Source organism: Podarcis raffonei, chromosome 5, assembly GCF_027172205.1.
Source record: "Podarcis raffonei isolate rPodRaf1 chromosome 5, rPodRaf1.pri, whole genome shotgun sequence".
In the NCBI taxonomy this organism is placed as follows: domain Eukaryota; kingdom Metazoa; phylum Chordata; class Lepidosauria; order Squamata; family Lacertidae; genus Podarcis; species Podarcis raffonei.
In genome coordinates, this window is record NC_070606.1 from 62841128 (window position 1) to 62860195 (window position 19068).

Below are 19068 nucleotides of genomic sequence, written 5' to 3' on the forward strand. Positions count from 1 at the left end.
GTAAGTTTCGCAAAGCTGAGGAAAAACAGCTTGGATGTCTGCAAGAGGTAAATGGGGGGAATACACCAGAGAAGGTGTACTATGGATCAGAATAGAACGAGCAGTGCTTTTTTTCTTTAAAAATTGTTTAGGGGTACTCTCATTTTGACTCAAGAAAATCACCATTTATAGTTCAATAGGGAAAAATAAATACAGTAAATGGGCAAAAGTACAAAGATTCACAAAATGTTTAGGGGCATGCGTACCCCTGCGCACCCCCAGAAAAAAGGCACTGAGAATGAATATGAACAGCTTTGCGACATGAATAAAACTTTGTTTTTTAACTCTGTCCTACATTACAGCACTCCCCAAGCATTCAAAGCATTTCCCCACCCCAAATCATGAAGAGATTTACACAATTGTGACTCCTAGTTTCTCAGCAACTATAAACAAAGCATTTAAAGTAAAAAGCAATAATTTTCACTCTGTGTGTCAACTTGTAGTTTTATGACCCCGAACATCATGACATTTAGAAGAATTTGAGATGAAGCTATTTATCCTTAGAATAGTTGTCTAAGGAAAGACTGTAATCTTTCCTTCAAGTCAGGAAAAAAACCATATCAATAGGGCCAAGTCATTTTAAATATGTTCTCCAGTAAAAGGTCATTTTTTATTTACAGTGTTTTCTATTTGTACATATTTATAGCAACATCAAAAAAGTATTCACAATGCTTCACTGAGTGCAAAATGCCACTTCATTATCACCTACCATCCTAATATTTCACCCACCTTTCCCCAACATTACCCAGATTGTCTTAGCATAGTTTATATCCTTCTCGCACATATCGGGCCACACTATTAAAAAGCAACCTTCAAGTGTGAAGATGAAAATTTGCACATCTCAGCTGTATTCAACACAGTTTTAGGCATATCTATATTTCAAAGTAAATGGATATGCATATGAGTGATGGAGGCATGACAGCAATATCGGAAGTGCAGGTGTAATAATAATCCAGAGTGCAAAAGCAGCAGCCAGGCTAAGGGAGCCTTCCCTTCTTCCCACCCCTTTATTTCTAAGGAGTGGCTTTGGACAAACCAGACAAGGAAGTGATTTTTCTCAGTATTATTAAGGCTACAATCACGTTAATGACTTAAATAAGGCTTTATTTCTGAGGTACTAATTGGCAGGTAGGCACACACCGTGCAGACCTGCAGAAGTCCAACCCCAACAAGCTTGTAGCAATGACACTGAGAAATGGCATCACTTACTACTATCCCTGAAATCACTATTACTTGCCTTTCAGAGTAAAGCAATACATTAAAGACTTATATAAAAATTCTGGTGTTGTTTTGTAGCCTCCTTTCAGTTTATTAACCTTCCCAGCCAGAAGCCCAAACTCTAACCTTTGCTTTGACTATAAATGTGATGTGCCTAGTTATTAATTATAAATAAAAGTTTGGGATAACCAAAGCTGGTGAGTGAAATGAGATTAGCCTCTGACTGGTTCTCTTGTCCCTTGACATGAACAACTTTGGACTGAGCCCACAGAAAACTTACTGGTGAACCAAGAGGCCTGAAAAAGATAGTAAGCATTTTTGCAGAATTGAAAACATCCTACTAATCATTTTGTACTTTTGCTGGAGGAAGCGTTTTGTCCCATCATCATGCACTTCTGGAAAAATAAAAAAGTAAAAAGATTTGGTGTCTGTTTTTCACCCAGATCTTCTGTGGGGTTGTCCTCTCACGTTCATCACTGCACGGTTTCAAACAGCAGCCGCCAGTTGTTGTTTTTTACTTTAATCAATCTACCATCACAGCTTCAAGTCATCTAAGAACAACGCAGAGCTTTTTTAACAAGTGTAATTTCTCTGAGGCAGCAATGGCACTGGCACGGGGACTGTATTTTTCTTGCTGGGTAACCCAGCAGGTATGATTTCCACAAATTCAACCTTGGTATCAAGTGTACTTAAGGCTCCACCTTGGGTTCTCTGAATTTTGCTTTCCCAAGTTCAGGGAGCTGGCGCTAGTAACACATGGCAGTAGGAGGCTAGCGTTAGTCACATTACATGTGCTACCAGTCATCTAGATGTCACTTCATTTTGTTTCAAAAGAGGAAGTACAGGTACATTAAGCTGAGGTTTAACAAATGCATATATTTTACTTAAAAACATTCATCTGATCAAAATAAACTTCATGGGACAAAACTTTTTAAATAACATTTCAATTCAAATCGTATATAATTCTTTAAAGTTTTCATACAGCAAAGAATGGTTAACCCTTGAAAATCTGTAGAAAAAACACAAAAAGGAAAACAAAAGCTCTGAGGTATCACACCCACCCAGACACAGCCACAACTGGCTGTGGTATAAGCAGAAAATTGTAGGCCCAAAGGAAAAAAGATGACTGATTGTTCTAGTAGAGTTCAGGTAGCTCAGGAAATTAATCCCAGAAGAGTCCTCTGAGTAAAGGAACTACCTCAAAAAAGTCCTCAAGTGCATTGGAGACCTGATCACTTAAACTGCTCCTGCCAAGCAGCTCCCTGCACCTGAGAGAAATGCAGCCCAAGGTGCCTTGTGCAAAAGATAAGGAATTAGGTGCGGCTATTTCCCGTTATTCCTTATTATATAGCTTTGAGAGTTGTACGGACAGTTCGACTTGTCTTTGATCATGCTAGGTACTGCTGGAGTGCTGTCTTTGCCCTGTAAGGAAAAACAGTGTCAGCTAATGGGATGACAAAAGTATACTTATAAAATACAGGATCTTTAACAGTGTCGCTATGCAAATAGCCAACTGGAGTGGTGGAAAACTGAGTCAATGAAGTTTCTCACAAAATCAATCAACATTTCTTCTGAAGTTCTCTAATGGCCTGTCCAAAAAATTATTTGTTTCCTTAAAACTTTGTTTTGGATTGAAATCAACAACTATAAACCAAGAATCCCAACAGTATTTCAAGCAAGTGACTGCTTTCGGAATTCAACAATACTTCAGTTAAATATGATAAATAGAGGAATAATAGAAAGGGATACTTCCAATAAAGCAGGCTTTTAGATCGCCCTTTAATAATCTGCACTGCCCATTTGCAGTTTGTGGAGGCATAAAGACATGCCAGAAAGGTATATAAATTTCAGCCTTTGTTTGAAAGAGGAAAAGCCCAAACTCCCACGGAGAACTTGTCCTTGTAGGGTATGAAATCAAAGTTAAATCTTCTGTGATATTTCGGACCTGTTGATTAAACTATTTTTGAAAGACAAGGGGCAACTCTAAGGTTTGCAGGAAAAGTAAACAGTAACAATATCCCATTTACAAGAAGTGCATTTTCACTAATAGCTCTGCACAGTCAAGTCCAAGTATCTAATCTTATCTGCATAAGACCACTGCAATGAGTTTTAAAAGTTACCAAGCTCCATAAAATTTGGTTTTGGAATAGTTTTATACTTACTTATCACAAAGATTTGGATCTGCTGACTGACTCAATTTGTGTAGAATATCTACTATTCCAATATCTCTGAGTTTATCCTGACGGTCTTGGGAACCTAAGACAAAAACACTGCATATTGTTAATGATATGTTCCATGCAGTTTGTCAAGAACAACTAAAAAGTTGCAAGGAATGCAATACAATCCTATGCAAAGAATTCTTACAGCCAGAATACCACTTAGCTCCAGCTCCCATGTGCACAAACAAAAATGCAGTATCTTATCCCATGTGTTCACTACGTGAATGAGGGTTAGGAGATGAGGACCTTCTTTAATGTCACCATCAATTAGGCAAATCAGTACCAGAATGCTGGGCCTTCTAGTGGCAGCCCCTTATTTCTGAAACTCCCTTCCAAAGGAGATAAACCAGATCTGTGTCACTGGGCCAACTAAGAGAATTGTACATTTTGCAGTTGCAGTTTACTGACTTTGAGAATTATAAACTTACAATATTATTAATTTCCATACACACTTGACAGTTGATTACAGTAAATGAAATAAGTGATCAACAGCTTCTTGGAGGAAGTTGTAATATAAAAAAATTAAGAAATAGAAATGCATTTTACTCTTCCAATAAACAATAGCTATTCCATGCTTCTAATTTAGGTATTTTTTTCTAATCTCCAGTATTTGGCATATATGATCATTGCTGTTGTAATAATGAAGGATAATTCTTGATAATTCCTATTTAACAAAAAAATTTCAAGCCAATAATACTACAATGTCCAAATTCAACTATACAATAATTCTGTAGAAAACATTTCCTATATTTAACTAATGTGTCTTATATATGACTTAATGTGAACAATCCTAGCACAGATGTGGATCTCAATATTGTGTTGTATCTAACCCTGCATGAGTGGAGTTCCATCTATGCAAAAGGGCCTTCCCTTCCCTTCCTCTCCTCCTCGCTCTGCAGCACTGAGAAGAGGAAAGGGAAGTCTGCTCTGTGCACAACTGCAGCACTGGATACAATGCAATGGAACTACTTAGTGCTGCATATTCCTGTGAGCAGATTTATACCAGAAAGAATTTTGCTGCTGCAAATCAGCCTCTGCTTGTATGCAGCATTTGGTAGCCCTGATGAAAATCTTAACATGAATGGCTGCTTTTGCAACACTTCCATTTTCTGAAGACAGTGCAAATATGACTCCAGACTCAACATCTTGATTTCTTCACCTCAAGATGTTTCAGTCATAATTTAGCTACTGGCATTTCCACATTACTTTAATTTCCCCCCAGTCAGTATGTCTTCATAACTTCCCTTGGTATCGAGGGAAGGTGAATATGGTTGTTTACCTTTCTTTTAATCTACTCATCCCCATACTGAGATGAAAATGAATTCCACATGCTAAACAGCCTATCTTTGTTTCTTCTTACATAGGCTAAATTGGGGGCACCACCCCCTGTGAAATTAAGAGTCTTTCAATGCGTTTCCCTACACCTCTGGAAGTAATATACAAGGTTTGAAAAACATTTTAGGGACAACACAGGTAAGTATATTTTACCTTCTTCTTCATTCCATATAAGATTAGATACACAAAACATGGCAGCCAGCTGAAGTTTAGCATTCGAATGACTCTAAATATGAACAGAAAGGGGTTTAGATATTAGAATTAAATGTTTAAAAATGTGTTGTTTCTCTCAAAATTACCACCCTTCAAGCAATCAGAAACAACATTCACAGCGTGAGGAGGGTACTACTGCCCTTCAAGAGGAGGGAAAACATTACTAAGAGGGTGCATCTTGTGCTCTGGAAAATTCTGCAGACAGCTGTTAAGTTCCTATTGTGCAACTAAATGAGAGCCACAAAGAAAATCAGTATTTCACTCTGAACTATTAAAAAGGTAGAAAACCCACCTTTTTAACTGAACATATGAAGCTGTCTTATAGTATGTCAGACCCAGCTACCGGAATCACTATTTGAACTAGCAGCAGCTATCCAGTCTCAGATAGTGCTCTCAAGTCCTATCAGAGAGCCTTTTAAATGGGAGATGCCATTATGTTAGATCACATACAGAAGGTAACACTGAGTTGTGGCCCCTACGCAAAGGATTTTGTATATGGCAGAAATGCCTGTTCAATGAAATTACATACCATGTAATATTTTATTTTTTGCAAGATGTCATCATTTGTCATAATAAGTTCTTTAGCTGTTGTTCCATCTGCTATGTTGGCAAGTATACATAACGTCTGGAGGGGGAAAGGGGAGGACAAAAATAAAAGGCATTGAAAAAGCAGTCAATTGTAAAGTTATAATGACAGTTTCAATAGTTACTTAGCTGAGGCCACACAGTGTACCTAAAAGTAACTTAGTGTGAGATCTTGTCCTGGGGCGAGCACACTATTTTCCACCTCTTCTAGAGACCCCTTGCCAGCCCCCACAATGGGTTCAGGACGAAAAGGGAGAGAGGGAACTTGCTCCCTGTCCCATTTGTCCCTTGCAACTATCATCAGGGCTTGCCTCCTTCCTCACATCTCTCCCTATAGCTCTATAATTCACTGCAGGGTTTTGTTATTTTTACTAGGTTTATTAGCACACTGCTTTCTTTCTTAACTTCCTGCCCCAGCGAGCTAAGAGCGTCAACCTGCTTATTTCCTTTTGCTGTCTCAACATTTCCCTGGCAATATGTATGTCAGTTTTAGAAATTTTGCCTGTGGGATATTTTTTTTCTTAAGAAGGATGAGGAACTCTTCAGAACCCTTAAATCTTCACCTTCAAGGTCCACATGTCAGGAAGTTACCAATAAGATTTGTGCAAACATCCTTAGAATGCTCACCAAATCCAGGTTTTCTAGACATAATATTTCTTTGTTCAACAAAGGTATACACCATCCTGCCTATTATGTTATATATGTATGATCAATACAAACAATGCATACCTGTTCTTTGACTTCTACGTTGTGCTCTCCTTCCAAAATGAGGGTCACTGCTTGCATGATTTGCTTCCCATGAGTACTTATTATCTGATCTATGTGCTGCCAAGTTTCAAAATATAGCATTAGAAAAAACCAATTTTTTAGAAGTCGACAATTTACTTCTTTTTTTTTTTTTTACAAAATACACGCCGTAACAGAGTTCTTATTGCACATGCACTCAAGGCTGGGCTTCCCTCGTGCTTGATCCGGAGGCTGCAGTTAGTGTATTTGGCAAGGATTGTCATAAGGAAATGTTAATAATGCTGGAAAACCACATCCCTCTACCGTCAAACAAATCCTACAAAGTACATTTAACAAATCAAAGGAATTAGAAACTTCTCCTAGAAACTGGTCAAATTTAAAAGTGGGATCATTACACAGAACAGCTTTCTAGAAGCCGATGAGTTTTTTTAGGTTAAAGGAGATGACTTTAAAAGGAATATATAAAGGTGAAACACAAAACAAAATTATCCAGCAGACCCACTGAAATGATCATGACTAAGTAACAGCCATTAATTTCAACAAGTCTACTCTGAGTAAAGTTTAGAATGCCATTCCTAAAGTTTAAGTTGCACTTCGTTTAAAGACTAAAATTTCTCACAATCGAATTAGTCAGATCTGGAGATATTGGGTGGCATTCTAAGTATAGCTAAGGAGATCAATTCCTCAAGGCAAGAATTTCTGCTTGCCTGATGGAGCAGCCTCCTCTCTTCTTCCCCCATGTGCTGCTCTAGGGGTTCTCCTGACCCTCCAAGAACCAGGGGAGCAGGTAGAACCGAGGGAGGGAAAGCCCTGTTGTGCTAGTAGGACTCATTGTGCTGGCTCCTGCTAACAAAAGTATTTGGTTGAATCTGGCTCATTGCTTATAGTTTTAAAACTAATCTGGATAATTTCATAAAGAGTAGCCTGTGGCAACTTTTATTCCCATACCTAAGAAGAATGTTTCTGTTTAACTACTGTACTTTTAAGATCCCTCTCAACACCAACATTCCATGAAGGATCCAAGTGAGCAATAATCATGTGTAATTTGGTGTGTAGATTAAGATCATGTACCACTTCAACAACAATTTGTGCTATTTTTCAGCATTCTACCAATATTTCCACAGTCTCTACCATGGATATGTAACAAGTCAAAGATTGACTTCCTTTAAAGATAAAGATATTTGTATTTACAGCCTGAGTCACAAAATACTGCATCTCGCAAGAATGTTTGTTTATTACTTTCAGCTGAGAAAGCTTTTATTCCACAAGGCTCAGAGGATGTGGTACTAGGGATTTCGGAAACACTTTGCTCTAGTCATTGCCATGGCTTTCTTTATATTGTAGGTTGATCAAGAACTGTTCTCAAGCTGTGATGAAGGTGAGTGCTGTGACCTCACTCCAGTGCCAGGTGTATGTAACCATATAAGTGATATCAATTTAAAGGAACTGTCCACTAATACTTTTTTAAAAAAATAAATAAAAATGCTGTTACATTATTTTACTTACCGGGCGAGTAGACAAAAGATTTCTAAGTAGTCCCAATGTCTTCATTAGTACATTTACATCAGAATCGGAGAGTAACTGGAATAATTGCTCTGTACTCAAGCCTCGTAAGATGTCTGCTTTGATCTTCTGTTCTGCTTGAAATGCCATATTCTAAAGATAGATAAAAAATAATCATCCCATTTTTTCCCCACAAAAGGACACAATTTCATTACAAAGACTGCTGCAATCTGCTATATACATAAAAACAATTATAATGTACAAGGAACAGCAAGCAAGTTTCTCCATATCCTTGAAAACATCCTAGGGCTCAACAAGACTTTTAGTTTAAGATTTTCCCACTGATCCCATTTTCAATATAATTGTGGTGTCATCTTGGGGAAAGGAAACAGGGTGCAGCCATAGCTATCGGATTAACATTAATTCTTACCATTAAAGCCCAAACTCCATTCACCCTCAAGGCAAGATTGTCGCTCTGGGTTAAACTACAGAGAAGTTCTATGGCTCCTGATTCTAAAATAGGCTATCAGGACAAAAACAAAACAAACAAAACCACAATCATTTTGTTATAATCTCACGTTATAAATTTGCCATACATGCAAATACAATTATGCTACTTTTAGGTGCCAATCCATAAAATGCACACTGGTTTTTAAGTTGTTTACTTGCAGTTTGGAGATTTATCACACAGCTTAGAAATACAGTGGTACCTCAGGTTAAGAACTTAATTCGTTCTGGAGGTCCATTCTTAACCTGAAACTGTTCTTAACCTGAAGTACCACTGTAGCTAATGGGGCCTCCCGCTGCCGCCGCACAATTTCTGTTCTCATCCTGAAGCAAAGTTCTTAACCCGAGGTACTATTTCTGGGTTAGCAGAGTCTATAACCTGAAGCGTCTGTAACCCGAGGTACCACTGTATGGGGTGATAACCAACTAAGTTGTGCTAAGAGTAGATCCATTGAAATAAATTTAAGTGACTTTAAGTTCATTTATTTTGATGGGCCTGTGGAGAGTATGGCTAATGCTGGATATCACTCATGATATAAATGTAGCTGAAGCAGGTGGATAGACTACCAGAGAACTGTTAGGATTCTTGCTCTGTGTTTGCAGTCATGGGATTGTTTTATCACATGACAGTGTGTGTTTTCATTCCACAGTGTGGGAAGTGATGGAGACAGGATGTTTGGTTTACTGTGTTTCTGTGATGTGGGACTATTGTCCTTTGTTCTCTCTCTTTGCTGTCTGATCAGAAAGAGAAAGGAGCTAAGTCAGAATGCTCCGAGTGTATTATATGTAAATAAAGTAATTAGCCAAAATGCTGTGCTGCTGAGTTGGTTACGCAGACTGCTAATACCCTGCTGGTTCCAAAGCATGCCGATGCCTCTTGACATCCGTCACTATGATGTTCGGTCTGGAGAAAGCTTTTGAAGCTCCCAAACGACCGACCAGGAGGGGGAGAACATGCCAGACGGGCATGTGTTTCTGCCAGGGTCCTACACGCAAGTAGTGTCATATCACCATTAAATTATATTTAGAAGCATTATTCCAGGTGCTGAACAGCTTGGTAAATCAGGGCTTTGTGAAAAAATACTTCTATAGTTGGAAATCAAAACTGGAAAGGACCACAGAGACTTCAAATCCCAAGAAAGAACTCTATCCACATCAGTCCAGTGCCTGTTGATTCAGGACACACTTTTTATGTCATAAAAAAGAACATAACGCCAATATATTTTTCTGGTTAAAAAAACCAAACCTCTTTGCTTGGAGAAAATTCCAAGAGAAGATTGCATAGAGTGGAAGATGCTACCACTAAGATTTCATCTGGAGCATTCTGTAAAACCTAAGGAGAGATGGAGGGAAAACAAAACTATTGTTATAGTGCAGAGTCTAGACCTGATTGTGGGCTGGGTGAGGGGCTTATACACTGAAGCTGAATCTTGGGAAGATGGGGGACTTGCAAGTGAGTAGTTCTACTGTCCAAAATACAGGTAAGTTATCTGTTTTGGATAGGGCTGCACCTCACCTGAATATTCAGGTATGTTAGTCTGGGAATACTGTACTCCTTGATCTATTATTGTCACTGGAGGCTCAAGTAGCCTCAGTGACCAGGATGGCTTTTTTTTAGCTTTGGCTGATGCATCAGTTATGACCATTCCTGGACAGGGATAGCTTGGCAGCAGCAGTCCATACACTGATAACCATGTGATGGGAATATTGCAGTGTGTTCTGTGTGGGCCTGCCCTTACATTTGGTCTGAAAACTGCAGCTACCACAGAACGTGGCAGTGCCCTTGTGGCCAGGGTTGACTTCCATCAACAAATTAATATCAGTTAAAAGACCTGAACTTGCTGCTAGCATGTTACTAGGTCAAATTTAAAGTTTTACTGTTAGTGTATAAAGCTTTAAACAACTTAGGATCAGCATTATCTGAGAGATCATTCCCACCCACCCCTGCAATGCATGACTGTGGTCATGCATTGGAGCCCTCCTTGTGGTGACACACGCACTGGAGGCTTATTCCATGATGGCAGTGTAGAAAAGCACTGTTTTATGGACCCCGCTGCCAATTTGAGTTACACAGGCTCTGACATTATCCAGATTTCATCCAATGCAGAAAAGCTATTTCTATAGGCTTTCTCAGAAGGATGCTTTGATTTGCAGGCAGTCTCTGAATCCTTTTTCAGAACTGTTTTACCTGGTTTTACATATTGCATTTTTATTGCTTTACACCACTATGTTATTTCATAATATCCTAGTAAAGTGCACTCCTGATTGTTCAGTGGCAAGCAAGGCTTGCTGTCAGTGTCAATCAGTTGACAGTGAGCCCTTCTGAAGCTGTCAACTGATATAATAAATAATAACAAACACAATTATTTTTCAAGTATACATGTACCTTCATTAAAGGTTTCCATACAGCATGGTCTTGGAAACTAGTTCGGAGCTGCTGCACGGATCGTGACAAACTGTGCAAACATCTGCAAAAGAAAAAATGTAGTATTAATTACAAGGAAGCCTTTTCCAAGGTTCAGAGGATCCCTGTTCAATGGGGTGAGGACAGAGACAACTTTTACCAGCAGTAACTCAGTTTTCAGAAGCCGTTGCCACCCAATTTTCAGGAATTCCCCCTTCCTCTCACTCACTACAGCCGGGTCCCTCAACCCTTAAGAAAGGCTTTTTGGGTGGCAGACAGAGAGAAGAAAGGGCAAGAAAGTCCACTTCTTCCATACTACTTCTACAAGTTTAGTGCTGAAGCCGACCAACTTCCAAGATAATTTTCATTCCTCACATAACCTTGTGAGAAATGTTTACAGAAAAAGTAATAACGCAAAAATTACTGAGAATTATCTGAAAATTAATTCATCTTGCTTTTCAAGCGATAGTTATTGCAGATTTATAGTTTTAAATGTTTTAAAATCAATGTATTTCCTAGCTAATGAAGTGAAAAATAGTAAGACAAAGCACCCTGGATGTAAGTCTACTCACATAAGGTAACTTCATACCTGACTGCAGCTAAGCGCACCTTGATGCTAGATTCAGACAAGCCATTCACAATCCGATCCATCATATTTTCAGTTTCAATTATCTGAGGGGAAAGTTATGAAATCAAATCAGTTAGCTGGAACATGTGGCAGTAGAATAATTCAATCTCCAAAACAGAACATGGCATCTGGTACATTTAGCTCAATATTCTAAACTCTACAGAGAACGTATAAAAATGTTAACTGGAAAAAATGTTATTTCCCCAAAATAGAAATTTCTGGGGGAAATGTTTCGCACCTGTACAATGACACTTAGTAATGCAGATTTATATTTTAATATGTATAATATTTTCACAATATTTTTGGAATATTTTCAGCCATCACCTTTTCTTTTTTTAATAATATTTTCTATTAAGTTTACATTTTACCATAATCACAATCCATTAAATAATCTCATCACCGACAACATTGCTCAAACTTAGCTTCGACTTCCCCCCCATCCCACTCTCTGGCTTTCATAAATATTCACTTACATCTTAGCATTTCTATAACCTCCTATTTACTTTCTTTCTATCTTAATAAAATTTACCTTATTAATTGTAAACCAGCTCCCAATATTACCATATTTTTCGCCCTATAGGATGCAACATCCCATAAGGCGCACCTAGTTTTTTGGGGGGGAAATAAAGGGGGGAAAAATATTTTTTCCCCAGGCGCGGGGCTGGGGAAGCTTGAGCTTCCCCCGACCCCAGCCCCCAAACAGGCAGCTCTCTGCAAGCCGTGGGAGCGCTCCCGCTGCTTGCGGAGAGGTCCGCGAAGCCTGGACGCACTGAGCTCGGCGCGCGCAGGCTTCAGCATGCGGGCAACTCTCCACAAGCAGCGGGAGCCCAGCGCTGGGCTCCCGCTGCTTGCGGAGAGTTGCGTGAAGCCTGGAGAGCGAGAGGGGTCTGTGCGCACGGACCCCTCTCGCTCTCCAGGCTTCAGCGAAAGCCTGCATTCGCCCCATAGGACGCACACACATTTCCCCTTCATTTTTGGAGGGGAAAAAGTGCGTCCTATAGGGCGAAAAATACGGTAACATTACGAAATATTTTAACTCAAACCTACAAACGTTTTCAGGTGTTTACAATGTTCTTCCATATATTGTATGAATTTAGTCCAGTCCTTTCAGCCATCACCTTTTCATATGAAAAACTTCATGCTGCAAATAGCATGTTTGGACACAGGCTGCGACCATTTTTCATGGGGGTTCCATTCCTGGCTTCCGGGAGCATCAGTGGAGCACGTATAAATCCACCTTGCCCTGTTTTGCCCTCTTCTGGGTACAAAAGGACCCACAGGCTTGTGGTCAGGCATCAATTTGACACGTGCAAAAAGGTCACCACTTATACTATGTTTTCTTTGTGACAAAGAATGTGGTAAAAAGGTAAAGGGACCCCTGACCATTAGGTCCAGTCATGGCCGACTCTGGGGTTGCGGCGCTCATCTTGCTTTATTGGCCGAGGGAGCCAGCGTACAGCTTCCGGGTCATGTGGCCAGCATGACTAAGCCGCTTCTGGCAAACCAGAACAACGCACGGAAACGCCGTTTACCTTCCTGCTGGAGCGGTACCTATTTATCTACTTGCACTTTGAGGTGCTTTCGAACTGCTAGGTTGGCAGGAGCAGGGACCGAGCAACGGGAGCTCACTCCATCGCGGGGATTTGAACCGACGACCTTTTGATCGGCAAGTCCTAGGCTCTGTGGTTTAACCCACAGCGCCACCCGCGTCCCTAAAGAATGTGGTAGGGTCTCCTAATTCACTTCCTTAAAGTCACATATCTATTTGTGTACAGAGTATTTCCCAGATAGTGAAAGAGTAATGTTCCATACCGGGGGTGGTAACCTGCCCCATCCCCTCCACCCCCCCTTAAGGGCTGCACTGCCTCAGGGGAAAGTGATCCCAGGGCCACATACCAACAGGGGGTGAGACCAAAGTATGTAAGGATACACCCTACTTAATTACTTAAATACTTACTTACTTACATTCATTTACACCCACATACACCCACACCTTTGTCTCCATTACTACACACTGAAAAAGCAGTGCCTCCCTCCTTAGGCAGCTACATCACTGTTTCCTACTTATCAGCCAAGGGAGACTTTAGGAAGGGGAGATTTATGTCTCCTTTCCTCACAATGCATCCCTAACAGCACTGCTCAGCTAACTGGAGGGAAATAGCGCAGTGGCTGGAAAGACGGAGCAATGCCTAGAAAGAGAGAAGCAGACCAGCTGGGAAGGCTTTGCAAGAAAGATGCAATTGTCCCAAAGGTTCTACACCACCTAGGTAGTTTACCTAGTAAATGCAACATTTCTTCACAATGCTCATTTGTTACTATTATTTTTTGCATGCTGTTTCCTGAGTGTCAGACGTTTCTGTAGCTATTATTACATTAACCAGTAACAAGCGAGACACACCAATGGAAATACTTTCCCTTCTTAGGGTGTACTCTCCCACCCCAACCTCACTGGATATGATTCCACATTCACACAACTTTTCAGGAGTGACAACAGCAGAATGGCTATCAGCTGCTAAGAATGGTGACTCTTGTATATATCTAGACCCCTGTCCAATAATGATGCAGAAAGTTACGGAAAGGTAGAATAGCAAAGAAGGGTTTTTTAATGTGTCTTGCGAAAGTGTCTGAAGGTGAAAAAAACTGGGGTCTGGCTAACTAAGGATGGAAAGCAAGTTCAGTAGAGTTTAAACAAGCAAGAAAAAGGAAGACCACCAACCTGTATCTCAGCGTTACTACAGTAACTCAGCATTACTTAACCTCGGGTTAAGAAGTTAATTCGTTCTGGAGGTCCGTTCTTAACCTGAAACTGTTCTTAACCTGAAGTACCACTTTAGCTAATGGGGCCTCCTGCTGCCGCTGCGCTGCCGCTGTGCAATTTCTGTTCTCATCCTGAAGCAAAGTTCTTAACCCAAGGTAATATTTCTGGGTTAGCGGAGTCTGTAATCTGAAGCGTCTGGAACCCAAGGTACCACTGTAAGTCTTTTGCCAAGGACACACAATCGCTGTACTTGTCTGGAAGGTCAGGGCAACTGCTTTGTCTGGAATATACCACTTCCTGTCTGCAAGCTATTGGTATTGGAAAAGCCATTCACGCCAAGACTCACCTTCTTTCTTATATCTTCATCATTCGCTCCAAGTGCAGCATAGAGCTTGAATGCAGCCTGGCGCAGTTCATGAGCATGCTTTAGGTCATGATCAAGCTATTAAAAAATAATAATAATCAAATTCAAGTTATACTTAAATTGCAATCTTTTGGCTGTTGATAGAACAGTGTCCACTTTCCAATGTCTAAGTAACAAGAGAGTGAAATAAACCAAAGCCTTGGGCAATATACTTTTTAGGCCCCTTCTGCTACCACCTATTAAGACTCACATTTGCACCTGTCAATGTTTGCTGCATTTGTACCAGTGAATACTGTTCACAGTTTATACAGCTGGGACTATATTCTGTGTCTTGCCCCAAGTAGTACTCATTCTGTTTTGCTTAGTGATCCAGTTGGGATCTTACAAAGAACGTACTAATTAAAACACTGAACAACCCAGGCAAAAAGGCATTTGATTACAGCAACAAAGAAAACTGGGATATCTTATACCTCCTTGCATCTAATTATTAGCCAATCAATGAGAACTGAGTGCCTAGCTACTATATATTTTAATCTTTCACACACAATCTCCCCACATACTTTTGGGAAGTTTCCGAATTTATTGATGACATACCCTTTTTATATCAGTGATGGCACTCACTGAACTTGGATATTTGAAGTAGTCAGCAAGCATTGCAATAAGGTGGTCAGTAATACTGGCGATTCTTTGTAGCTCAATATCTGCTTCAATCAAATAGGCAAGAGTTTCTGCTCCATCTACTCTCTCCTCTAGTAGCCTCTCCTTACTACACATCCGGGCCAAACATGGTAGTGTCTGGAAAGTACAAAAACTATGATGATTATTTTGAAGTAACTCATCTATACATGCTTTTGAAATTTGTCAGGTTTGTCATTTAGATCAACTTTCAGATAAAAAAGACATTTTCTAAGCATAGATCTTCTCAGAGATCTAGACAAGTCTCTGTACAAATGCAAAATTTAAAATAGCCACTGCCATTAGTGTTCCTGCACCATCAAAGTAACTTGTACAAACAATACAAATTTATATGCAGCTAGAAACCTGCAAAAAAAATTAACTGTCTAATATCCACTTAGACTTACCAAGATTTACTTGATCTGCTGTACACAGCTTCATGATTTAAAGGCCAAATGACTTAGCACTAAGATGGAACAAAATTATCCAAAAGCAAGCTGGTCAATAATTCACTTATGGTAGTGGTCATAGGGACTGAAACAATCTACTTCCCCTGCAATAACTTTGAAAAATAAAGTGACACCAGAATGCATGGTAATTTCTCTCCTACAGGGAGCCTTCACAAAATCAAGACCAAGACAAGTACTAATCCTTAAATATTAACAGATACAAAACATCCTTTTTCTACTACGGGCTTGAATTTAATGACTGGGCTGCTAGCCACAGATAACCAGGCTGATGGAAGAAGGATGGATCTGTGCCAGCCATATAGGAAGGGAATCGCTTTCTCCTGTGAACACCACAAAACTGTGTGGAATGGCAGAGGAAGAATACATCACTTTGCCCCTCTCAATAGACACCCTATTTCCTCTTGACTTCTGTTGGCCTAGCCTAGTTTTTGGTAGTATGGTTCTGAAATATACACATCTGAGTACAGCTATATGCTTAATCAACTTACCTTTAACACAATGCAGGTATCATCAGTGCGAATTGCTCCAGCTCTGCACATGTAAGTAAGGCTGCAATGAAACATCAAAATGCTGATTAACTGACTCATGTAGTATATACAGAGAATTGTGTTTTTTTAAAAAAATCATTAGAAGGCTTACACTACCTTAGAGAGAACTACAGACCTAATTTACCCCCATTGTCAGAAGTATAAAGTATGTTTTAGATTTTGTTTTGTCTCATTGCTGGATGAACCATTCAGCAGTTAAGGGGACACGTTTTAAAAACAAATGAAATAGTAAAGCTCTGGAAAGCAGAAGAAGAGTATCCTGACCCTTGTTAGAGCAGCTATAAGCTGGTGGGGAGGAAAGCTATACTAAAGTGGAACGCAGGAAGCTGCCTTATAACAGGTCAGAGAATTTGTTCATCTAGCCCATACAGTCTATACCAATGGGCCACCAGAGCTTTAGGCAGAGACAGCCCACTCCCATTATCCCCTTTAACTGTAGATGCCAGTTACTGAAGCTGGAACTTTTTTCATGTAAATCTTCTACTCCACCACTGAGCAAGAGCCCCTGTTGGTAGTGCCATAGTAGTGTGTGTGATCAAGTGGACACAACTACATAGTTTAACTATGTGCTCTGTGAAGAAGTACTTTGTTTTGTTGGTCCTGACTCTTTGCAACATTCAGCTTCACTAGATGTCCCCGAGTTCTAATGTTACGAGAGGGAGAAAAATGGCACCTGTGTGTGGATCCAGGAGCATTTCAGAGAAAGCTACCATCAGCATCCTACCTAGCAATCTAAAGTTCACTTCCTGGGCCTCATAACTACATTTGCCCATGTCATTGTGCCAACATGCACCAAGATCACCAACTCCTACCTATCTAGACAACAAGCAACATCTGCAACCTTCACATTAGGTGGGCAATCTGCATGCCCAGGTATTTAATGCTGCTGTTGTGTGAGCAGAACATAATTCTTTCCCTTCCTCTCCTGCCCACCTTCAGCACTTCTTCACGCCCTTATCTACTCCAGAGGCTTGGAGGACCCTCTTGAGCAGTCCCACGGTGAGAGTGGAATACAACCCTTTGATTTTGCTAATTTGCTGTATGGGTTGACACAGTTATGTATTCATAATTTTTTGTAACAAGTAAACATGTGTAGCATTTAAAGCAGGTTTCCTCAACCTCGGCCCTCCAGATGTTTTTGGCCTACAACTCCCATGATCCCTAGCTAGCAGGACCAGTGGTCAGGGATGATGGGAATTGTAGTCTCAAAACATCTGGAGGGCTGAGGTTGAGGAAGCCGGATTTAAAGTGTTACTTCTTCTTGAGCCTGAAGAATATTACCATTTGGCTGATGTGAGCTGCATTTCAATAGGCTTGTCTCTTTGTAACATCTTCACAAAAATCTGTGGTAATAGTTCTCCATCAACCAACACTGAAAATGAGAAAATCGAAGTGTCAGGAATTAACGAAATTGTAATTACTTAGCAAAATTGCAATTACTTTGTGAATCTGTATATTGACAGCAAAGTGCTCAGCTTACCATTTACGAGAGTCAATGATACCTGGGGGTTTTCAAAGGCTAGAACTGCAAAGCATTTCAGTGCTTGCATTCGAACCTGTATAAAAACACACATTTATAAATTTATGTTTTATGTAAGGTCAGTCAAAGCTACTATCACTGAAATATTTGCCAAAAGTCCACTGAAAATGTGGTGGAAATACAGAGGAAGTCCTTTAAAAAAGCTAGGAGGGCTAAGTGATTAGAACCACAGTTCTCAAACTGAGAGGTAGCCCTGCCAAAACAGAATCTGAATCATCACTAAAGCAGAAGTCATCTTCTCCTTCACTCTGAAACTTTTGTGAACTCTAGTTTGCACAGAATGAGTGTTCACCCACATCTCCCTGCTCCTTCCCAATCAGTACAATGAACGAGTCTCCTTTTTTCTGAACAAGAGTTAACACTGCCAGTCCCACGTTCTTCATTCTCCTCCCTTCCATTTGACATGCTGCAAGGGCCTGTCAATCAGCTTCTTCTTTGACTCTCTACCCTCCCTTGCATCATAATTGCATTTGATACTTGGGCAGTTACTTTCCCACATAATGTAAACAGGCTCAGTGCAGCCTAATTTGAGAAACGATCTTTGGCTACTTATAATGAGTCAAAATAAAATGCCCACAAGGTTTCTCACTGCCAATTAATATAAGGCTAAGCGCACAGGGGATTTTCACTTTCCAGAGCTATCAGGAAACCCCCTTTTCAGGGAAGTGTAACTCTACGAGTCAACGTCTAAATGCATTGAACAGAACATATTTCTGATTAAAACTACAGGATGTTCCATTCCGAAAGAATGCAACAGAAGCCTTAATATTTGGAACTTGCAGAGCATTTGTATCCAGTGAATTATCCAGTGAATATTTATTATACAATTTGTAGCACAGGTCCTCACATCCTTTTACTCAATTTACAGATAAAATCAGAGTTGCCAATGAACTTTGTATAAAGCCGATTTGGCTGGTTCAAAAAGATCATAGGAAGCTACTTTCTACTAAGTCCTTTATACTTGTCCATCTAGCCTAGTATTGGCAATCCTGACTGGGAGTGGCTCTTCAGGGTCTCAGGCCAGTCTTTTACTACACTTGCCACCAAAACAACCAAACTCTTCCAAGAGGCCTCTTCATCATAGCACGTCCCCAATAATATCTGACATGGACCAGGTTCCATGCTAGGAGAATGATCCAGAACTATTCTAGATGACATGGAATGTTTTCAAGCATCACAAATGGTTATCTAAGTAATTAATCTAATTTTTCCAGTTTAATTTTAAAACTGACCAGAGGAAGCAAATCAAGACCTTCCTACAGAATTATGTGCTGGGAGATGCCAGATACAGAGTTCTCCCAAGCAGTCTCCCAAG

General features: G+C 40.1%; 1 protein-coding gene across 4 annotated transcripts in view; it reads right to left on the reverse strand.

Annotated features, from left to right (window-relative positions):
- Positions 1–613: 613 nt before the first annotated feature.
- The window catches only part of ARMC8 (armadillo repeat containing 8), a 50904-nt gene continuing 32449 nt past the window's right edge, over positions 614–19068 (reverse strand). For all 4 annotated transcript variants that reach the window (XM_053389741.1, XM_053389740.1, XM_053389739.1 and 1 more), the window contains 15 exons: positions 17694–17769; positions 17495–17585; positions 16154–16214; positions 15115–15315; positions 14503–14598; positions 11360–11442; positions 10753–10834; positions 9613–9699; positions 8290–8382; positions 7863–8012; positions 6339–6434; positions 5554–5649; positions 4965–5037; positions 3420–3513; positions 614–2679 (listed from right to left, as the gene is read on the reverse strand). In XM_053389741.1, coding sequence (XP_053245716.1) covers positions 2646–2679; positions 3420–3513; positions 4965–5037; positions 5554–5649; positions 6339–6434; positions 7863–8012; positions 8290–8382; positions 9613–9699; positions 10753–10834; positions 11360–11442; positions 14503–14598; positions 15115–15315; positions 16154–16214; positions 17495–17585; positions 17694–17769 — 1413 coding nt within the window. In that variant the 3' untranslated portion in view covers positions 614–2645. The remainder of the gene's footprint in view (positions 2680–3419; positions 3514–4964; positions 5038–5553; positions 5650–6338; positions 6435–7862; positions 8013–8289; positions 8383–9612; positions 9700–10752; positions 10835–11359; positions 11443–14502; positions 14599–15114; positions 15316–16153; positions 16215–17494; positions 17586–17693; positions 17770–19068) is intronic.